This window comes from Epinephelus fuscoguttatus, linkage group LG16 (assembly GCF_011397635.1).
Source record: "Epinephelus fuscoguttatus linkage group LG16, E.fuscoguttatus.final_Chr_v1".
NCBI classification, from domain to species: Eukaryota; Metazoa; Chordata; class Actinopteri; order Perciformes; family Serranidae; genus Epinephelus; species Epinephelus fuscoguttatus.
The window spans coordinates 32214304-32236095 of NC_064767.1; the positions used below are offsets into that span (position 1 = coordinate 32214304).

The 21792-nt window shown below is 41.9% G+C and overlaps 2 protein-coding genes across 3 annotated transcripts; both read right to left on the reverse strand.

Moving 5' to 3' along the window:
* Nucleotides 1-721: 721 nt before the first annotated feature.
* On the reverse strand, nucleotides 722-12062 carry pwwp2b (PWWP domain containing 2B). Its single transcript, XM_049600562.1, has 3 exons — nucleotides 11672-12062; nucleotides 6465-8189; nucleotides 722-2598 (listed from the first exon to the last, which is right to left on the reverse strand). The coding sequence occupies exons 1-3, from the start codon at nucleotides 11809-11811 to the stop codon at nucleotides 2592-2594; spliced, it is 1872 nt and encodes a 623-aa protein (XP_049456519.1). The 5' UTR covers nucleotides 11812-12062; the 3' UTR covers nucleotides 722-2591.
* Nucleotides 12063-12758: 696 nt separating this feature from the next.
* LOC125903574 (leucine-rich repeat-containing protein 27-like) lies at nucleotides 12759-21729 on the reverse strand. 2 transcript variants are annotated; one of them, XM_049600569.1, is made up of 11 exons: nucleotides 21680-21729; nucleotides 20689-20970; nucleotides 20372-20502; nucleotides 20016-20074; nucleotides 19478-19630; nucleotides 18417-18612; nucleotides 15105-15194; nucleotides 14727-14829; nucleotides 14030-14127; nucleotides 13112-13232; nucleotides 12759-13001 (listed from the first exon to the last, which is right to left on the reverse strand). In XM_049600569.1, exons 2-11 carry the CDS (start codon nucleotides 20899-20901, stop codon nucleotides 12888-12890), a joined length of 1278 nt encoding a protein of 425 aa, XP_049456526.1. In that variant the 5' UTR covers nucleotides 20902-20970; nucleotides 21680-21729; the 3' UTR covers nucleotides 12759-12887. The 2 variants fall into 2 exon arrangements, with proteins under 2 accessions (XP_049456526.1, XP_049456525.1); XM_049600568.1 differs by lacking the exon at nucleotides 21680-21729 and adding an exon at nucleotides 21138-21636.
* Nucleotides 21730-21792: the final 63 nt, after the last annotated feature.

Genomic DNA, 21792 nt, shown 5'->3' on the forward strand with positions numbered 1-21792 from the left:
AGCAGCGTTAGCTTATCTGACATTTCTTGTTCTACAATCATCATTTCCCCCCAAAGTTGCAGTTTAACACACATGAACTGCACATTCCTCCTAAAGTTGTCAAAAGTAGTGCTACATATACAGTAATTATAATAGTATTAAACTGGACAATTCTTAGAGTAGCTTGCATTCAAACATGCATTGTTGTAAGGAGACGTCACAGCAGTCACTTTACTTCCTTTCCTTGCATGTTTTCATCTGTAAAAGGGACCACTCCAGCAATTATCATATTACACTTACAGAAAGTTAGGAGACTTGTGGCGGACAAATGAAAATGTAAAAATGTTAAAATGTATAAGATCTTTCACTAGAACCGTTGGTGGTGCCCAAGTCTTTAAAACTGCACACCAACAGATTTCATTTAGTCAAAAAAAAAAAAAAAAAAAGAATTCACAAAATAGACCTAATGACATCATCAGGGCCAGCTTCAAGACAACATCATACAGCTGTCTCCACAGGTAAAGTAGTACTTCCCTGATGAGTGAGGTGTGAGAATAAAGGGCACGGCACCAGTTCGACAATTCTTCATGTGGAAAATTGGTAAAATGCCCCCCTTTAGTAATAAGGCTTAAATCTGATTACCATGGGCTACACTGTTGCTCCCACTTAAGCAATTCAATCATTAAAAACAACCACTCCTCTGATGATCAATGGCAAAGTGACCCATCCACAACAGCACAGATATTGCTTTATATTTTATTTTATGTACAGTACATGTAAAAAAGAAAACAAAAAAAGTAGCCAATAACATTGACCAACGTGGGCAACAGTAGATAGCCATGTTGCTCACACATGGGAAAATCCTGACGACCCTCTCAGGCATACAGAACATTTAGACTCTCCCACTCCTCCTCGTCTTGTAAGGCTGCCTGGAAACTAGCCGAGCTTGACGGCAAACAGTCAAACCGCTGATTATCAGAATGGGAGAAGTACATTATACCTGCTCCCCTAACAAATGCACTTCTCTCATTGACAACCAGGGAGCTAGTTTTCAGCCATAATCTGGACAAAGTGTTCCCAGACAGGCGGAAGGGAGACGGGCTGGTTGGCTGAGCGTGACTGTGTGCAATCTTCGGTACGTTTTTCATATGGACCGAGCTGTGCTCGACAGCCGTGGTCTCTTGCCTTAGCTGCCCCCGCCCTCCCCCCCAGTTCCAACAGTGCCGCTTTCAACACAAAGGTCACTAAAGGTCAGTGTTGCAGTCTGCTTTAGCCAGATGACTTAATAACTGCAGGCTCTGACTAGTAGCAAGCTTTTCTTCAGCACGCTCAGCAGTTGAATTCACAGTATTCTTACAGCATGTTATTTTTTTTTTCTCTCCCAAAGTCACTCGTAAAGCTTTAACTGATAATGCATAGGGGGCTTTGACACATTTGTTCACCCATGTTTCTCCAGTGGAAAGGTTTGGATTTTTGTAGTGTGTGTGTGTGTGTGTGTGTGTGTGTGTGAGTGTGAGTGTGGCAGATAAGCTGAGAGAGAAACGCACCTAAGTCAAATGCGAGAATACAGTGTACACAACCATCCGTGTCTGGTGTCCCCAAAAATCATACAATAAAATAAAATAAAAAAAGATTTTTTTTTTTGTATCTCCAAGGCCATGGATAGTCAACCACAAAGACTTCTGAACTCCCCTGCTGCCTATCAGGGCTGTATCTCGCCATAAGTGTTTTAGACAGTGAGCATACAGCAGGCCACCAAGGTACAGATAAAGTGCTTTTTTTTCTTAAACGTGACGCTTTAAATAATTAAAGTGATGTAAAAATGGTTCTCAGGAAAAAGAAGAGTTGGAGGGAAGGAGGGAAAGTTCGCTGACATGACACTCCTAAAAGTTAAAAATGAAATGGAAGAGAGACACAACATGATTCTGGAGAGGAATAGAGTTCAGTATAAATACATCCACAAATCCAACTAATGTCGCAGAAGGCTACGAGGATGGAACACTGATCGCTAGAAGAGCTGGAACACTCACTACTGTCTCTGGATGGAGCCGTTCACATTTTCAGAAGAGGATTTGGGGTAAGACTTTTTAAACCGTGGTCAAACGGCTCGTGTCCGGGAGGATGAGGGGTGGGGGGTGCCTTTGAAGATGCCACTGGCTTCCTCCGACTGAACCTCGCAGCAAACACATCAGCGGCGAGGACCACGATAATGACAGCAGCAGACTGGGAGGTTTTCTTTTTGCAAGACTGTAGTAGAAGGGTGGATCATAATGAACCGTTACAGATAATAAATACATTTGTGTCCTTGTAGTGTCGTTATTCGACTCTATTGAAATATGATTAAATCTAGAAAATAAAAAAGGAGGAATAGTTTAGTTCATAGTAGACCATGAGATGCCTGGTCTTTTTTTTGCTCCCTTATCCAGTCTCAACGACACTCCACCTTGGCGGCCATTTTTCAACCAGCCATGTGAAAAAGAAAAACAAAACAAAACAAAACAAAACAAAAACGGCGTATAAATAGTAGCCGTGGCAACCGCACGTACTCCCTCCTGGGTCTTGATGACACAGTCTGAGAATTCAGAAAAACCTCGGAGACCTTTCTTCAGTCCTCAGCCTCTACACAAGAGAAAAAGGAGAGGGGGGGAAAGAAAGAGCACAAAGTAAAGACGATGAGCAAATAAGGCAGGTCATATATCCGGTGCTGGGAATTCTTAACACAGTGTACAAGGCTCAGCACTAAGGGAGATGTGGTTCCTCCTCAATGTGTCATGTTAGTCATCTAAAGATTATGGAGCACTCTGAAGTGAACGTCAGCTACTTTCCAGCCTGCTGAAAACCTCAGTGTAGCTGACAGAGCAAGAAAAACGCTTCCTTTATGAGCTCTGGAAAAAGCACCAAATATAGGCTCATCTTAACTCCTTAGTTTGTAGATTCTCAACCAAGCTCTTTTTGGCTACTGAGCCCATAACGGAGTAAACAGAAGGGTTGGGAGCAGCCTGTCTGTCTCTCCTATCACTCAAAAGACAATATTTAATCTTTGAGTGTGTGTTAAGGACAGGCTGTTTGGCTACACGGGGAAAATGTAGTAGGAAACCAGTTTGGCATAGTCACTGTATGACAGTGTGCTTTTAAGGCATGAACCAAACCCTATTTTTATGCACTTGCAGTATTTAACAGTAGAATTATAATTACACCGCGTTTCCACTGCATGGTATGGCATGGCTCTACTCATCTCTGCTTTTTTTTTTTTTTGGTTTTCCACTCGCAAAAGTCGTGGATAGTACCTTGTACTTTTTTTAGTACCGCCTGGGTCGAGGTTGCAAGTAGGGATGTCCCAATCCGATCCTTGGATCGGGTATCAGCACCAATCATGTTATTTTTACAAAATCAGAATTGGTAATAAAAGATCGGAGGAATCAAAAAACCAAAAATGGCCAGGTTTTTCATCTATGTTGTTCTCAGTTTTCCAATGTATTATAACTGAGCGTCCTGAGTTCACCTGAGTGCAGCTAATGAGCAATAAACGGACAGGAGTCGAGACAACAGGTTCAGCGGCCACTGCTTCTCTCTTTATTCCGAGTAACAAAGCCACACCTAAAGTGGAACCTCGCCTACCACAGCCCTACGGCAACTCTGGAGGGACAATTTGTTTACAATTCAGAATATGTTTACATTTTGTGCTGCTGAACCACCGATAAGCTTTTTGGATACTGTTAATATAAAAAACAAACCTTATGGGACAACTTGGATGCATTCTCTTTCTTTCTTTCTTTCTTTCTTTCTTAATGCTTTGCAAAGTATTGGATCGGACTCAGTATCTGACTCGGTTTCAAAATAAAGGACTCGGTATCGGATCGGATGCAAAAAAAAAAAAAAAAATGTGATCAGGACATCCCTAATTGCAAGCAAGCTGAGCCGCTACAAGAGTTGAAACACTGAGCAACATTGCTTGGTCAGTGATAATCGTTACTTGCGAACACATCCGGGACAAACGTTCCATTTCTAAATAGCCAAGATACCATCAATCGTGACAGCTATTTTGTATTAGCGTGACCCAGATTTTTTTAAAAAAAAACTATGCTGTACACTGTGCCATAGGACTCAACGATGCTTGAAGATGATGGCAGGGCAGTTTCATGTGGCATCACTATGGCGATCAGCTGAGAATCCCATCTAAACTGAGAGAGTAATATATGCTAAGGCTGCAACCAACAATTATTTTCTGTCAATTAATCTGTTGATTATTTTCTCTATTAGTCAATTCATCATTTGATCTTTAGTCAGAAAATGAAAAATGGGTTTCCCAAAGCCCAACATGACATCGTCAAATGTCTTGTTTTGTCCACAACCCAAAGACATATTTAGTTTACTGTTACAAAGGAGTAAAGAAACAAGAGCATATCACACTCAAGAAAAATGAATCGATTATCAAATCAGTTGGCTATTAATTTAATAATCGACAACTAATCGATTCATCTTTGTAGCTCTACTATCCACAGTGGGAAACAAAACAGAAAAAGAACCTGGTACCAAAAGTGAGTTGAGTTGAATCATGCAGTGGAAATGAGGTATTAGTTTCATTGTGCTACTGTAGCTGTTAGGACTCACCAGCCATCTCACTAAGCTATTCCTGTTGACAGTAAGCAGTACAGCCTGTGCCAGCATTAAAGCTGGTATTAATGTTTGTTCTGCAGCTTTGTACACAGCAACTCCTTCATGACATAAATGTAGCTGATGTTCCAAAGGCTGGCATGGCAAAAACTAAGTATTTTATGCAGACTCATGTTCATACAGCTCACATTTCCCCAAACTTTAACATGTACATCATCAAATTAGCTATTTTAAAAGACACTTAAGGACAGGGCTGGACAATGTGACCTGAAATGTAATCATAATTCATAGTAATGATGATGACACCTTCACACATACACACCTTTGTTCTAGTACTGAACGTCTTAGTAATTATGTGCGCTGAGGATTATGACTCTTTGCGTAGTTTAAATAGATGTGAATAACACCCAACCAATCTAAAGGATATTTTAGGGTGTAGAATGCTGCCAGGATATCCGGGCTCTACAGTGTGAACATTTCAAGTAAACATAGCTCTGACTTCTGACACTTCAGTGGCAAAATACAGATGTGCTTAACTCAAATCGTTTTTTTTGTTTTGTTTTCTTAGGTAGCAGCCTCAGATTTTTAGCCCACACTGACCCTCACTTTCACCAGTTAAGATGACAGACAGTGATAGCAACCGCTCACATCAGCTGTCGCTAATTAATGTTAATTCAGTGAGTAACATGATAAGAGGCCCAAATTAAACTTGTCTAATGTCTGGTTAGAGGGCTCTCTGTGAGCTGCTGTCAGTGTTAAGCCAAAGATTATTTGTGACGGAAGAGACTCTTAACAACACTGGCACATCTCCTGCAGTAAAACGATCTGACTAATGGCGTCCAATCAGTTTCAGGAGTCTCCCTGTTAAACTTTAATTCATCAATGTCAATAATTAAAACTGCTCAGCTTCATAGTTATGAATCAGTTGCTTCATATTTGAATCAAGTAGACTGTTAAAGGTGTCAGCTGTTATTTCAATATGTCAGATAAATATTTAATCAAAAAGTCATATCCTCTGCTGCCATTCATTTTTACTTATGTATACTGAGCTTATTTGGCAAAGTTTATTTTGGAATGAATTAATAAGACTGCCACTCAAAAACTGATATGACATATCAACTGAAACTCTTGAGTCATGACACTTTTGAATGCTAAATCTAAAAAAAGACTCAATATGGGATATGAATGGAGTCAAATTCAAAAACTGAATGCGATTGGATAACATGCTATCAGATCTGAGCTCTAACTGCAAAGCCTCAACAAAATAAGCAGTACATCCTTAGTTTCATGACACCTTAGTTACCTCTGTTAAGTCAATGTGACACTGTGTATGCATACTGTATGTATGAGATATTTTAATGTTATTTTCTTTTATAAAAATTACAACTTTGGGGCACAACTGCCCTTTAAAATAAACTGTAGATCCCTGCGAACGCCTTTGTAGACTGCTGTATCTTCTTTTTCTTGGCCATACACTTTTCATATTGTATATCTATCATGTGATGGAACAAATTACTAGTGTTTCCTTTTGTAACCGCAGATATTTTCCAACAGTATTTTCCATTTCGCTTTGTTTTGCTCTGTGTCATGTATGCTGAAGCCTAAGTGTGCTCACACCACTGACTTGGGATGTACATGTTGTGCCAGCTCATCAGTATCAGCCCTGTTGCTCCATTTTCTCTGAGTTAATGAATCAAACACACTGACATAATTAAATCAGGCAAGTGAGAGATAAATAATGTTGGTTTTGGCCAATTTTAATGTATTGCCCAGCCCTATTTTAAGTTTTGGAAAGCACAGGGACATGTTTATTTTAAACTGAAGATGAGATGCAACCACATGTAAGATCCAACTGTTGTGAACTAACCTACGTGTCACAGTGGGTAAGCAGCGATGTAATCTCTGGGCCCATGTGGCCCACAGCCTTGGCTGCCTCCAGGATGGCTCTCCGGTACATCCCTTTCTTCTTGCGGTTGAAGCGGGACCTGAAGAGCTCCCTGAAGGGCGACAATTTGGCAACGGAGAGCTGGGAGGTGGTGGGCGAACCGAACCACGCCACCTTCGCCTGGGGCCACTGGGCCTCGCAACTGGCCGTCTCCTGTTTGCGGGTGCCGCTGATGCTGAGCACACGCGCCGGCCACCAAGGGAAGCCGTGAATCTTCCCCCACACAATGTCACCCACCGCCACAGCGTGACCCTCTTCTGTAACGCACTTTGTCATGCTGCGGGTATGAAGCCGAACCGTGAGCGGCGGCACTGTCTTGCAGTCTTCCCGTGAGGGTACAGAAGATGAGGTTACGGACAGGTCTTCACCTGGGGCCAGATCGCACAGCTCTGGTGAGGTGCCGTCAGAGCTGAAGGACTTGGACTCATCTAGACTGTCGCTGCTGCAGACAGACAGGCTAGAAGAATCTGCTTTGCGCTTACGGAAATTGATGAGAAGTGTAAGGTCGCTGTGGCTGCGCTCTGCCTCCTCTCCCGAACTCCCCGACCACAACTCCAGAGAGTTTTTACCTTCCCCTGAGTCTTCAGAGTGCGGGAGGCAGGGACCAGGCACCCTGGGGCTTCGTCTCCTGGTGCCTCCTACAAGTTCTGCCTCATACTCGACCATACTCTCCTCACTCTCCCTCTGAGGGGGTCTCAAATGGATCTTTGGAGAAGGCAAGTCCTGACCCACTGTTGTAAAAGGCCTGGTGAGTTTGAGTTTGGGAATGGACACGGTGAGGCCAGACCTTGTGGCATCTAAAATGTGCCGTTGCTCCTTGGTGGGATCAGAAGGTGTCTTGCCATTTTCTCCCACACCATTCTGCACGAGCTGTTTGGGGCAGAATGGCTTGACTGAACCGTGGACTCTGGCAGGGATCTTCATGACCTCGCCCTTGCCCTGTGGAGTGCTGTAGGAGATCTTTATAACAGGACTGTGTGGGATAACGTCGCCCATGGGGAACTTCTCCCCTTCAGCGTCTCCCCTTTTGTCCTTCCTGAGGCGCTTGCTGTCAAGGCTGGTGCCATTTTCACGTCTTTTAGTGTCCTTGGTTACAACTACATCCTCTTTTCTCGACAGCTTAGAGGGGATATCCTTGTCATCACCATCATCATCGCTGTGTAGTGCATTCTCTTTTCTAGAAGTCTTAGTGTTGCTCATGCCATCTTTGCTGTCCTCGTCACTATTCAGTGTGTTCTTGCACTTTTCACACAGTACCTGCCGTGGCCGAAGACGGATAGTGCTCATGGTCATGCGGCCAGGCTCTCGCGTCCGCCTCTTCTTTCTCTTGATTGGTCGCGGAGGGGGCTGAGGTACCCATTGGCTGTAGCTGTGGCGCACCCATAAGGGCTGAGGGAAGGGGGCTCCTTCAAAATAAGGAGGGTAAGGAGTCTGTCCAGCTGGCACTGGTGTGGGTACAGGGCAGGGGAGAGGTGCAGTAGGTATGCTGCTTTCTGGGAGGGTGTTTTCATCCTTTGGTCTGTGTGAAGCCTGGCTGGGAGATTTGGAAACCGGCTCCTCACTTAGAACTTCTGGGATTTCACAAGCCGGTGTAGGTATTGGGCAGTCCCCGGGTTTTGCTGTGAATTCTGGTAGACAGAATAGCCCAGTCCTAAGATGAAGAGAAGAAAAAAAGAAGCAGTAAATGAATAACTGTGCTTCATTAGAGTGCAGTGACGTTCATGCAAGCCAACACAAACATTCTTGTTACACATGACAAGCATTTCTTGAATTTTTTAGTTAAGCAATTTCATCCACAAGAATGACATTGTAATGCCATGCTTGTATTTCACCATGTGAGATGACTAAAAGGGATAGTTTGGATTTATTGAAGTGGGGTGGTATGATGTACTGATCCATAGGCAGTACATACAGTAGACCCCCCCCCCCCCCGGAGAAGTGGCAGGAGTACCACCACAGAAGCTAAGGAATGTACTGCTGTGAACTGGGGGGCAACAGCAAACAAGTTTAAGCCATCTAAAACAAAACAAAACAAAACAAAACAAAACAAAATGATTAAGTGACCACTATATTTAGAAAATGTTCCTTTACCTTGTCAGACAGCCTTTTCCGACAGGGAACTAAAGCTGTTATCTATGCTGTCTTCAAAGCCACCAGACCCCTTTAACAAAAACAGTAATTTTACCTTTTATAACACACGAGGTGCTACTGCTGCCTTGCTCAGTTACTGTTATGTGTGGTTTGTGCTCACTGTAATGTCCCCAGAGCGTGCTTCATGTGTCAGAAAAGGACATATTCACACCTTTAGCATTGAGCGCAAAGACTCCAAAAATTGTCACGGCGCTTGGTTGTACACTTCAGAATTTTTGGAACAAGGCACTCACTGTGTGTGCTGTGCTTTTCAGTTCAACAGGGACGCCTGTGAGGCAAGACTGGCTGAGCAGGTTCACCGGTAGAGACATCTGACTCTTCATTATGAGACCACAGGGATATTTAAATGGCATTAAATTATTGGAAAGAAAGTGGATTTTTGCTGCAGGGTGTGGGAGAACATGAGGGATGGCTGTAAAAGCTAAAAAAATGCCATAATGGAAACAGTGGCAACCCAGGAGGTACAAAGCAGTATAATATAATTTTGACTTTGTCATAAGCAGCAGTTAGTTACAGTACACAAATGTGATGATTGGCGGTACGTCTGGGTTTTCTACTGTTGCCAGGCAGCCTACTTTTCCATTATATTTTTCTTTTTCATTCTTCTGATAACACGAGTTGACTTTTGCTGTACCGATGAGGGCTGTCTGAAGGCAAGGTAAAGTGATCAAAATATTCAAGACATATACACTTAAATTGATAGATTTTTTTTTTTTTTTTTTTTAAAAAGGTGGCTAAAACACATTTTGCTTCTGCCACTGTCCACAGCAGTGCATTGCTTAGCTTCCTTGGATTTAGTCCTGCCTGCTTCTCCAAACTGGGAAATTGGCAACGACCATCTACTGAAAGTAATACACTAAATATGGATAAGTACCTCAAACAACCCCATGTAAAAGAATTCAGACTATCCCTTTAAGGCTAGTGGGAGAGCACAAATCAAATACCTTGCTGTTTCAATTAAGCCAAAAGAAAAAAAACAGAGCACCCAAAGCTGCTCAAAGCTTTCCAACGAAGTGGCCTACAAAAAGCTAAAAATAAGAAAACCTATTTCACCATTTTGACTTACTTTGACTGGACACACTGACAAAACTCTCCATATCACCTGTATGCTGAAAATTCTTTACGTGTGGGGGTTGGGGTTCACAAGCAGCCAGGCGCTTATCCGTCCTACTGCCTTTAGGCCACAAAAATGAAGCAATAGTATCACTGACTCTCTCAGTGAATTCATGTGGTCTTTTCGGGGCTCTAGGACCAGCAAACATGTCCAAAGAAGGCCCAACTGCCAAGGAGTCTTTGAGAGGTGGCTGGCAGGCAACAGTAACATGGCTGTGCTGCTTTAGTCAGGAGACAGCAGACAAAGAGACTACAGGATGCCCAGGAACCCCCCCTCCCCAACATCTGACTGAACAAAAACAATCCCATGAATCACTCGGGATTCAGAGATGTAGGGAAGGAGCCAGGAGATTTCAGTTTGTTTTTGCATCCGTGTCTATACGGGGGCTTATGTGTGGTGAGATTATTAATTAGTGCACATTTGGGGAGCCCATTTTCCTCCCCAGGAGAAGCAACTGGCAGGCACCTCCGAATAATAGTCTCTCGTTGTGGTTTGTTCCTCTCACCTTTTTATATGTGCCCTAAAGCAGCTGAATATTAGCCTTCACGGTGATTGACACGGCACAAACAGGGCTGCCGGTGACAGGGAACAGGCAGTGCTAGCAGTTAAGCACAGTACAAGGACGCAGCATATGACCAGCCATGATTCACAGCACTGTTGCCATTTCATGTTGTGTACAGTGAAACTAGATGCAGAGATCTGGCTGAATGATAGGCCTAGACGATGACATTTAAAAAAAAAAAAAAAAAAAAAAAAAAAAGTAGGAAACAATGCCAGGAAATGTAATTCCATGAGCTGAAAAGGAAGAAGAAGTCAAATTTTGTCAGTGACAAGGCCTGAAATATAGACCTATTTTAAGTTATTCCAAGGCCTGCCTTTTCCCATTTGGGTGGGTTATTTTCAGGACAGCTTGAGCTCTCACATGAAAAACCATCTAAGCATACTAAGGGGCAAAGCTAGTCAGATTCTGATTCTACTGCTCTATAAATAGTCTAAAGCCAGTGGCTTTTAAGGTGCACAGCACCAGGAGCAACACAAGGCTAATACATGTGACACAGGCAGATAAGACATGACACTGATACATGTCAAATTCTACCTTTGAGGTTGTCTCATTTGAACAGGACTGTGTTGTTAACTGGCAACAGTGGGCCTTCTCTTGTCAAACACAAAACCTAAGATGGTCACTGGATCTTATCAGAACCAGGTTTGAAGAAAAAGCATTACAGTTGTGATTCATCAAACCCCACATGTATCTTTATTGCCATTTTCCATTGTTTATGCAGATCAAAAGTCACTGCTTATGAAGTGCCATCCCTCAAAACAGCAACTGTATTCCAGATTATTTGAATTGAAACATCACTCCAGAAAACTAGTACACAATACAGTGCTATCTGCATGTAGAAACACATTAACACATAAGTGATATACACAATATTGCTCAGCCAGGGCCTACCCTATTACTGAATACGTTTTAGCTGCTCTGTATTAGATTAGGCTAACAATAAGCTATAGATGAACCCACTGACATTACTTATTGTTTAAGAGAAGTCATTTGCAGTATCTGTAGACAGGGGCATTATCTTGCCATATAGTATTTCACCGTAGTTAAAAAAAAGTATCTCACCACCTCATTATAGAGCTAAAATTAAATCAGTTTGGCATTAGCCGACAAGCTAGCAGATAGCAACCCTGTCAGCTACAATAACCTACGAGTCTTTTGTATGGGGGCCCAGTTAGCTCACAGCTAGCTAACAGCTAACTAGCTAGCTTTGACTCGTTAGCATCAAAGGTAGATTAGCCGTTACCTGAGTTTAGCAAATTAATTCCAAAGACAAATGTATAAAGATAATAGACGAAATAACACTCACTTTTTGTTGCAATCAAGTAATATCCCCGTGTAACTCCTTTCTCGGTAGGTCAGCGTCACCACCAGTGTATCGTTAACTATTTGATCGATAGTGACAGGTACCCGAGAGCCGGCCCGCAGCTCCTCGGCCACAGCCTCCATGTTTCCCGGCGTGAAGTGTCCGGCTCGGCGGTGCTCGATCCCGGCCAAGGGAGCCACGGTCGCGTCGGCTAAAGATCCGTCTCCCTTTCGCTATTGGAGCAGGAGGCTACACCAGGGCATAAAATGACGCCATCACCCCCACCAAGTCAATTACAACAGTACTGCCACCGCTGACATCACGCTCCCTGTGCTAGAGGAGCAAAAATCTCTCAAGACAAGGCCTACCCTCCCTCTGTCTCACTTTGACTTGTTTGATGCCATTCATGAGTACGGACTTAAAGCTCAGGGATGCCCCCGTTTTCATTCCGGACTTACTCTACCATTATGCTGGAAAACAGATAAAGCATGGATACATTTCTCATGTGTTTTAAACGTGAAACCTGACAAATGTTAGATAAATATGACCTCTACATAACAGCCATCAATCTCAGATACATTTACTTACACTTTCACAACAGAATTAAAAGTGCTATTTGCTAAAACGCCATTTAAATCCTTCAATCGGGCACAATACAAGAAATGTACTTCACTACAAATCCACGCACTATTAATTTGAATTCTATAATTTATGTCAGCCTAAAAAGGTGGGTCAATACTAATTTAAAAATAAATAATTTTAGTTCAGGTTCACCTTTATTTACTATTTCTAATTCGTCCTGCTTTATATTTCAAGCCTCATTTGATGGACATTAAGTGATGGTAATTCAGGTTTTTATATATGATGCTATTATGTCTGGTGAGTCAGTGTAACATTTAATAACTGAATAGTTCATTTCACACAGTAAATGCATGACATTACCAGAGAGACTTTGCATATTTGATAAACTAAATGATGATAAGGTAAGTAAATGGGAAATATGAGTCATTTCTGTACTGGGTAAATGTCTTGTGTGGAGAGGTTGTCTCATGTAAGTCTAAGAACATTTCAAAACACTCACTTTCCCCGAAACAGCACTGTGATTTTTATTTTTATGACATGAGCATTACAATGGCCATCCATTGAAGTATTAGTCTTCACAGTGGATTCTGAGTATGAATTCAAAACCACAAAACTCAAACAGACGTCACAATCCGCGTCACTTGTCGAAGAAACTCGGCCAGGTGTCTGCAGAGAAGAGAGTAAAGCAATTTCCGATATCCCTCCCCCGATTTCTCGTCCTCTCTAAAAGCCGAGCCTGAAGCTTCCTTATCTGTCATTCAGAGTTGGGAGAAGCACAGCCAAACAAAAAACAAATTCAGATCAATGACCAATAAAGTTTCATACAGATGAGTTGTGTGAATAATGAAGTACAGGCCTGACCTCCTCTACATCTTGTTCTGCCGCTGCCATATGATCACCAGTCGTGCCACTGGGATTCCTGCGATTCTCATGTATCTTTTCAACGCGGGCACGAATCTTCCGCTCCAGCTCCCGGGCTGATCTGTACAGCCACACAGGTCAAAGGTCAAAATTTCATTTGGAAATACTGAATATTGAGATGCCTAACTATAGCCAGAAGTATCACAGCCTTTATGTCCGGTCATCAGCTAATTAAAAATGCAAGCCTGTGTGTGTGTGTGTGTGTGTGTGTGTGTGTGTGTGTGTGTGTGTGTGTGTGGCTGTTTTTCCTCATTTAGGGTTTAGTCTAACAATGAAAACAGAAAAGTCTAAGATGTATTATCTAATCTGGTGTTTATGGTTTTGGGAATTATCTTGCTCAAGGAGAACAAAAGAAACTGCTGATGCTCTAAGGTGGCTGTGCAGTCTTTCTTTGTCCACTAGGTGTCTCTAGCTTTCCATCTGCACTGCTCACTGTTGGAGATAATGCGAAATGCCGTTTGGTGGCTACTTGTTGTCTCTGTACTACTATGGCTCAACATGTTCTGTATCTCTGTTTAAATTGTACACACCAAATGCCCAAAAATATAAGTACAAACCATTATGCCTCTTTTTTAAATCTGCATGCAGCACGAAGGAGGTAATGGAGAGAAACAGAAGCATTTATGTTTAAGGGAGGGGTTTTTAAACTCTGGTATGTTTGTTCAATCAAGGCTGAGACTGAATAGCAGGAAGATGCCCCAATTTTTTTGTACACACAGTGTCATTCAACAAAGAAAATAAAACATTCCTGGCAATGTAGTAGGTGTGACTCTGTTTATAACATTGGTTCATGTCTCAAGTTGTTGTGCTCTACCTATGTCATCTTTGGTGGTCAGTATTTTGTTCAACCAGATTTACCTGGACGCCTCACAATCTGTGATGGACAAGCTGGACGTCTGACTCTGACGAGTGTCACTGCTGTCCTCCACACTAGGTTTTGAATCTGTTTCAGCTTCCTGTAACAGAGTGCAGGTTGTTTATTTAGTGTTGAGTATCTTGTCCTAGAGTGCAGAGCTTGTGTATATATAGGATGATACAGCTGCTGTAACACACCCTACAACCACAGCCCACAGCTACAGCTGTACAGCAGCCTCATTGTGTCAAAGTACCCCAAATTTTACTGTATATTTCAGTAAATATTTGCCCTGATGTTGCGGCTTAAATGTAAATATTATAAGCTACAGTTCAGCTGTATGCGTGGAAATGCAGCTGAATTACTCAAAACCATCCATCTGCATCGTGCTTGCCTGCATGTATACATCTGCTTTGATGGTTATATGTTGCTGCTGCGCGATCACTGATGTGGCACACTCCATCTCCATCAGAAGCACTGCCATCTGTTGCTGCCTTCAACCGCACTGTCCCCCATAACATTATAAAGAATCACTAACTCTGTTGATGCTAGCACCTGAAAACTCATGAACTACCATGAAAATGTTATATCATATTTATTGTTACAGTCCTCCACCCATTATGACAAAGGTGGTGCTCTACTGCCCCCTTGTGGTTGACAGGTTTTCAGGTGGTAATTTCAGTGATGTACCCCAACACATACCTGTTTTTTTTTTCTTTGTTCTGCACGCTTCTTCTGCTCAGACATCTTCTTCCCTTGTTTGATCATGGCTTGTGCGCGCCACTTCCGAAGAGCCTCTTGGTTTCTGTGGGAGAGCCGGATAACTATGTAATGATCTGTGTCAAGGAAAATAGTCCTTGGGCTATTTTCCTTGACATAGTCAAGTATGGATTCCCTACTGTTGGTCACTTGGGCAAATGGCATGAAATAAAATTCCATCTTATCTGTGCTATTACCTGGCCTCAATATTCTATACAAGTCATCAAATATAATTTCATGCTCAAAATGTGGTGCAAATGGATAATAAACAGGGCATTTTTTAACACTGAACTCAAGCTCTTATACTAGAAATTCACTTACACCTGTCTCTTCTCTTCTGGCCTCTTCCAGTGCTGTGTCTCAAACAGGGGGAGCTCAGGAATTATGCCGGCCTTGGTAGTTGCCTTTTTTCTGACAAGTAAATTGAAACAAAATGCTTTAGTTTTATTGCTCTCCCGAGCTCTGAGTCCCAGTGGAGACAGCCTGGGAGATTTTTATCACTTGGTCTCCTCTGCAGAGAATGTCATTAAAAAGTGTTTTGCTATCCTTTTCCAAGGCACCATGCCATAGAACAACTCCAAACCTCAGCACAAAAGTTATCTACTGAAACAAAACAAATTCACCTTCTCTGTCCTCCCATTAGATAGCAAACAACACTTTCAAACTTCATAGCACAGTATACCTGAGCAGGTGAAAATGATTTATGCCCAATGGATATTTTCTGCCTGGATACATTGTACCACAACAATGGCAGGAGTTATTATGCTTATGCGTATTTGCTTTCTGGCAGAGAGATGTGAGGATCAATACCAAACTCATTTCTGTCTGTTCAATATTAAACTAAAGCCTGCAGCCAGTTAGCTTAGCATGAAGACTGGATAAAGCTAACCAAGCAATTTTCACAAGTAACAAAATCCTAATCACAGCACCTCTGAAGCTCACATATTAAAGGAATTCTTCTCACACAAAATGACCCTTTGTACATCAGTTACTTACAGAGAAGGTGGGTGTTGCCTTGAATTTGTGGGGAGGACTTAGTTTTTCTGGCATGCCTTAACAGTGAACAAAGAATTCAAAAACAGCAAATATTCTTCATGAATAAAAGTGAACGGGGACCAGGATTAACGACAGAAAAACTACATCAAAACATGCATTTACAAACCCTCACACAACTGGCGCAGAATAATCCAAGTCTCATTTATCCAGTCATGTGCTGGGTACTTCCAAAAGACATGCATTTTCGCCAAAATGTTGAGATTTAAAACATGTCAGTATAAAGTGTTAAGCACGGCTGAGTAGCGTGCCTGGACACACGTGCGTTTAAACTCTCCTGCAGGGCTCATACATGTGTATGTGTGCATGTTCAGGCACGTTACTCATAGGCAGAAGTGTTTGATATTGTAATGTTGTAGCAAAAATGCCTGTGACTGGGAAGAACTGAGTACACGACTGGATAAATGAGACTTGGATATTACTGCGGAGGGGTATTCCAGAAAGCGGGTTTAGTGAAAACTCTGAGTATGTTAACCCTGAAATGAGGGAAACTCTGGGTTTTCAGTTCCAGAAAGAGAGGTAAATCAAACTCTGAGTCAATCACCATGGCAACTGAGTCTGTGAACCTATCCTGCTTGCTGGCAGGTTTTCTTCAATAAACCCTGAGTTTTTCTCTGTCTCCTCCCTCTTACACGCCGTTTCATTTCCTCATTCTTTCAGTCCGTGTCAAAGCTTGTATCGAAGCGCATTAATTAGTGGAGATTTACCGTCTGTCACAGTCTAAATCCTGCTGGATATTAGTTTGTTACTCAGGACTGTCTTAAGTTACTGAATTTATGCACATCAATCATTTCTTTGGACATCAGCTTTTGTTTTTACATTAAAATATTACACAGCGAGAATTCATCCTCAGCTCAGAATTAAACCTCCTCTTTATATTTATTATTTTTTATAACACTGTGCACAAGGATCAGACTGTCAGTCTGCTAGAGCAGCTCCCAAATGTTTATTGCACATAATGTGTAGGTCTAATTATTTAAATTTTAAAAATCGGTATGAAGCTTTAGACACGTAGTATCAATGACTAATGATCTCTATCACTGATGTCATTGGTCGCACTGATGGAACATAATTCCTATAGCCTAATATTGGGGATTATATGTTAATATTTCTGAGTGAGCAATGGTGCAGCATTTCAGTGTCTTTAAATTTACTACATTTGTAGCTGAAATAAAGTCACTGAATGCTGTTGAGTCAAGATACAAATGTCCAACATTTCAAAATCTACTGTATTTTAACCTCAACATCTTTCAAATGCAACTCACCAAACATATTATTACTGGGTCAGACTGTGAGTTTACAGTCATGTCTTTATGTCTTTGATCTATAGCCTAGCCTATATGTTTTAAATCTTCTGCCTCCTGTGTTTTTCCCCATCAGATTAAATCTGAACAAATATATTATTATATATTATTAATATAATGTAATGTATCGACAGCCTAATACACAGTCAGATTCCACCGCTTTAGCTTCATTAAGGAAATGTAGGCTAAGTCTGATAAATGATGACGGATCACAACGGACAACACTGAATAAAACTTTTTTATTAACTTTATGGTTAACTTATTTACACTTTCCTCGCTCTCACTCAGGCTCTTCTTTTCAAGATAAACGTGCACCATCTGCTACACATGCATTAATATCTCTACATCCACTGGATTAAAATGGAGGTGCTGTCTTTTATTTACCTGTTGCCATGGTGAATCATGGAGTCGGAGCTCCATTGATGATGGCTTTTTATTGTCAGCTTAACTCAGAGTGAACATACTCAGAGTTGACTGAACTAACTCAAATCAGCTGTTCTGGAACCGGGAACTCAGAGTTTCCCATCTCAGGGTAAATCAACTCAGAGTTCAGGGTTAGACTCAGAGTTTGTTGAACCTCCTACCTGGAATACCCCTCAGGAGTTGTGTGAGAGTTTGTAAACAGATGTTTTGAAGCAGTTTTGCTGTAGTTAAACATGGACGCCTATGACTTCGATTCATGACGAATGTTCCCCTTTTTTGGATTCTCCGTTCACTATGGAGCCGTGCAAGAAAATTCAAGGTAACATCCATGCATAAGTAACTGATAAACAAATGGTCAGGTGAGGTGTTCCTTTAACTTATTTGTCCAATCTCTCTATAAACAAAAGTGTAAAAATGACAATTTGTTGTCTTACAGGAGTGATATGTGACTATATCTCAGCCAGGACCAGTTGTCAGGCCACCAGCATGGACTCCAGATAGTTACTGGTCGCAGCCAAGAAATTGTCTGGCACATAAGATAAGAAATAAATAAATAAAGCAAAATTGTGGATTGCCATTTTTACACTTATGTTTTTGTATGAAATAAACAAACAAGATATAATTAATTAATCAGTGAGCTTTAGAGGTGCTAGTACATCATGTTTCCGGTCTGTATGCTAAGCTAAGCTAACCATATCCTGGCTGTTGCTTTATATTTAATGCACACATACAAGACTGGCATCAATCTTCTCTGCTAACTCTTGGAAAAAAGCCAATAAGCAACTGTAACAGAGGAAAAGCAATGTCACTTAAAACATATCTTATTCCTTTCACCCACACACAAAAGACTTACCTTTTGGTAACAGAAGGAAGACGTGACTTTGTGTTTCTGTCACCCTGCCCCGTGGAGCCCAGCTCAGCTTTGTCCAGCAGGCTCATCTTGTGTTTGAGTTCCCTAAACTTCTGCAGCTCGTCCTCATCCACTGACTCATCCTCCACACTGGACCCCATCAGCTCTGACAGCTGGAGCTTCTCCACCGCTGGCAACTCTACCAACAAAACAACCATGGCAGCTACAAGTATAATGTGGGGGCAGCCAGTGCTGGCAACAATCTTTGTTGGCTACAGCTATGGTGGCTGATAAAAAGTACATGATGAATCAAGAATTAGTGATAGAATACGGAGTACTTTTCAAACTGCAGCAAAGATGTGCCAACATTTTACCAACAAATTCACATTACTAATAATAGAAGGTGAAACGTTCACCTCTTACTGCAGAGCTGAAAATATGGCAAGTTTTATAGAGTTATAAAAATAAGGAGCTGAATGTAACTTTTACCCACATGTAGGATAATAAGACTCAGGCTAAATATTCCATGTTATCGCAGCTGAAAAGGGCAGGTGACAATGCAGTATGTAAATGAATGGTGTATATCCAAATCTGCTAAACTTATACACTGCGCCAATTAAAAGAAAGGAGATTTCCCCCTGGAGACCTGTCTTCATTATAACCTTGTAGGCAGGGAGATAAATGGTTTGATTGAGGGGTTTGGCTCTGCTCATTGTGCAGCAGCAGCCTCTCCTGTGGAGGGCTGTCTTGGGCTTCTCACAGTGATTACCTCCAGACAGTGCTTAGTGACAGAGAGCTCCTGTTTAGAGCCCACAGGTTATCGATCATTTTCATCTGGCTAAAAATATTACAGCGCTGGAACACGGGGAGGAAAAGAGTCAGCCGAGCGGCACGTGCTGTCTCCAAGGGAACAGAAGTCACACCAGTGAAGTGGTACCAGGGCAAGGAGCTATTTTTGTGGCCAGCCGTCCTATCTTTGACAAAAAGAGCAGATGGCTGGAATGCACGTGCATACTGAACACCTTGCTGCTGCACTGTTCAAAGTTAAGGTGCCTTTGATTCACCTGGGGGGCTCTTTCCCATGCTAACTGGCCGCTTAGCCATCACAGTCCTGAGGTACTGGAGGATGCTCTGCAGCCCCTGGCTCACAATGTCTTGTGGAGGGAAAATGATGGGGCAGTTCCTCAGGTTTAGGCCTTTGAGAGTGATTACATTTCCTGGGAAAAAAATGACAAATAAGGAATCCCTTAGAACTATATTTACAGGCTATCCTTTTTGCGTTTAGCTGACACTCACTGAAATTGATTTACAATAAGTGCATCCTACACACTGTACACTTCCTTAGTTACCAACGTAATTTACTGAGCAGGGAAGCAACAGTGTATGAACAACAGTATGAGTGACAACAGCTAAAAGGAATGCAAAATATGCGACACCCTTTTGTGTGTTTTTTCTATTAATAACTTAGTTATTCAGTGCATGTAATCCCACTCTAAGTTGCTGCAAGTGAGGCTTAGTGAAACTGATGAAACAGGAAGACAGCTTGTTATCTGAAAGAACAGAGACATTGATCGCTGGTAAAGGTGACTGAGCTCAACTCACCCAACTCTGGTGGAAGTTCTGAGATTGGATTTCCTTCCAAAAGTACTGTTCTCAGAGATCTATATGAAGAAAATCACAGATACATGATTGCAAGGGCTGTGTAGCAACACATGTTTAGTCCTGAAGTGTACATGAGGATATTGTACAATAAGTGAGAAAGAATCTTTTTTTTGACGCACGTTGGAATCTTAAATTTAGTTTTTGGACCATATGCTACTAAACAAAACTCTAAAATAGAAAAATTCCTATCTAAAGCTGTTCTGAAATGTGACAAAGAGGAAACTACTCCCATGGTGGCCGAAAGGATTGGAATCAGTCAGAATATATTTCAAAGAACAGTTGCATAAGTAACCTACCTGTGCAAGCCAATTTGGGCGGGGAGTGATGTAATTTGGTTATTTCTGAGGTCCAGCCACAGAAGGTTTGGCAAGCTGATGAACATTGAATCTGGGATACTGGATATCTGGTTGCCTTCAAGATATAAATACTGGAAATGATACAATGAGCAGTCAGAATTAATAGAACAAATGCAAAAGAACAAATTGTACCAAGATATAAAATTGTTGGAATAAAGTTTGTGATTTTGTTGTTGTTGTTGTTGCTTGAAAACCACAGCCGCATTAAGAAGCTAGGTGGATAGAGGCTGACAAATGCACGTTGAGTCCAAACTGACCTTTAGTGAGCTATTTTTCAAAATACTTTCTGGAACACGTTTCAGCTGAGTTCTGCTCAGATATAATGTCTCTGCTGAATAAGATTCAGGGAGCTCCTGAGGCTCAGCATCCTCAGGCAGAATGTGGGGGGTCTGTGGTTTGTCAGCACTGTCCCCTAACACAAAACTCAGCTGCAGGTCAGGAACCTCCTCCCCCTCCTCTAGGGATGACATGGTAGAAGTGATGATGCTGAGATGTTTGGTGTCCACAGACCACTGCTCATGGTGTCCAAGTCCTTGTGTCTGAAATTGAGAAAGTGTGTAACACATTCAAAGGGCAGGTTTCGTCGAAACAGCAGAAGAGTAATTTACCTGCTAGCTAAGTTATTCATTCATTCATTGCTGCTGCCTAACTTTAGCTAGCATTAGCAAACAGTTCGACTACTGTACAACTTCCGTATTAACGTTACCTGGAATATGAATAAACATAGTCGTAGTCTGTGAACTCGTCTCGGTGTCTTCTTCAAGTTAACACTTTATTTAAACGGTAAAGACATACCCTGGGAAAATGTCACGCTAACTTCTATGTGCCGCCTAACGAGTTATACGTCGTTACCAAGGCAACGAGCTCAACACAAACTACGGCAACTGTCCACGTGCAAACAAGGCGAACTGCATCCATAATGTATCAACCAGAGATTTTTTTAAAAAAAAATACTGTGTAAATGTGAGCAGGTCACATGCCACATTCAACGCCTTTATATATTTTACACTTTTTAACATGCAGTGTTGTAACAGAGCTGATAAACCTAGTGAGCATGTGTATTGCAGACAAAGTGTTAAATCCTTTTTCCCCCTCAGTGGTTCGGCACCACCCATCCATCTCCTGATGAGATTGTAGAATATTTCACTGAGGTTCATTTAGACTGACGGAAAGCAGCATCAGTTTCCTGCTGGTAACAAGCGACAAAAGCCCCCCCGTTTTCTCCCGAGCTATCCTGGCTTCACCTACAGAGGCTGGTCTTTATGTGTTGATATGCATGACAGTCTGTGATACAGGGCTACGTCGACTACAGTCACTGGCCAGCAACTGTCACACTACTCTCACAACTATCAAGGCAGTCA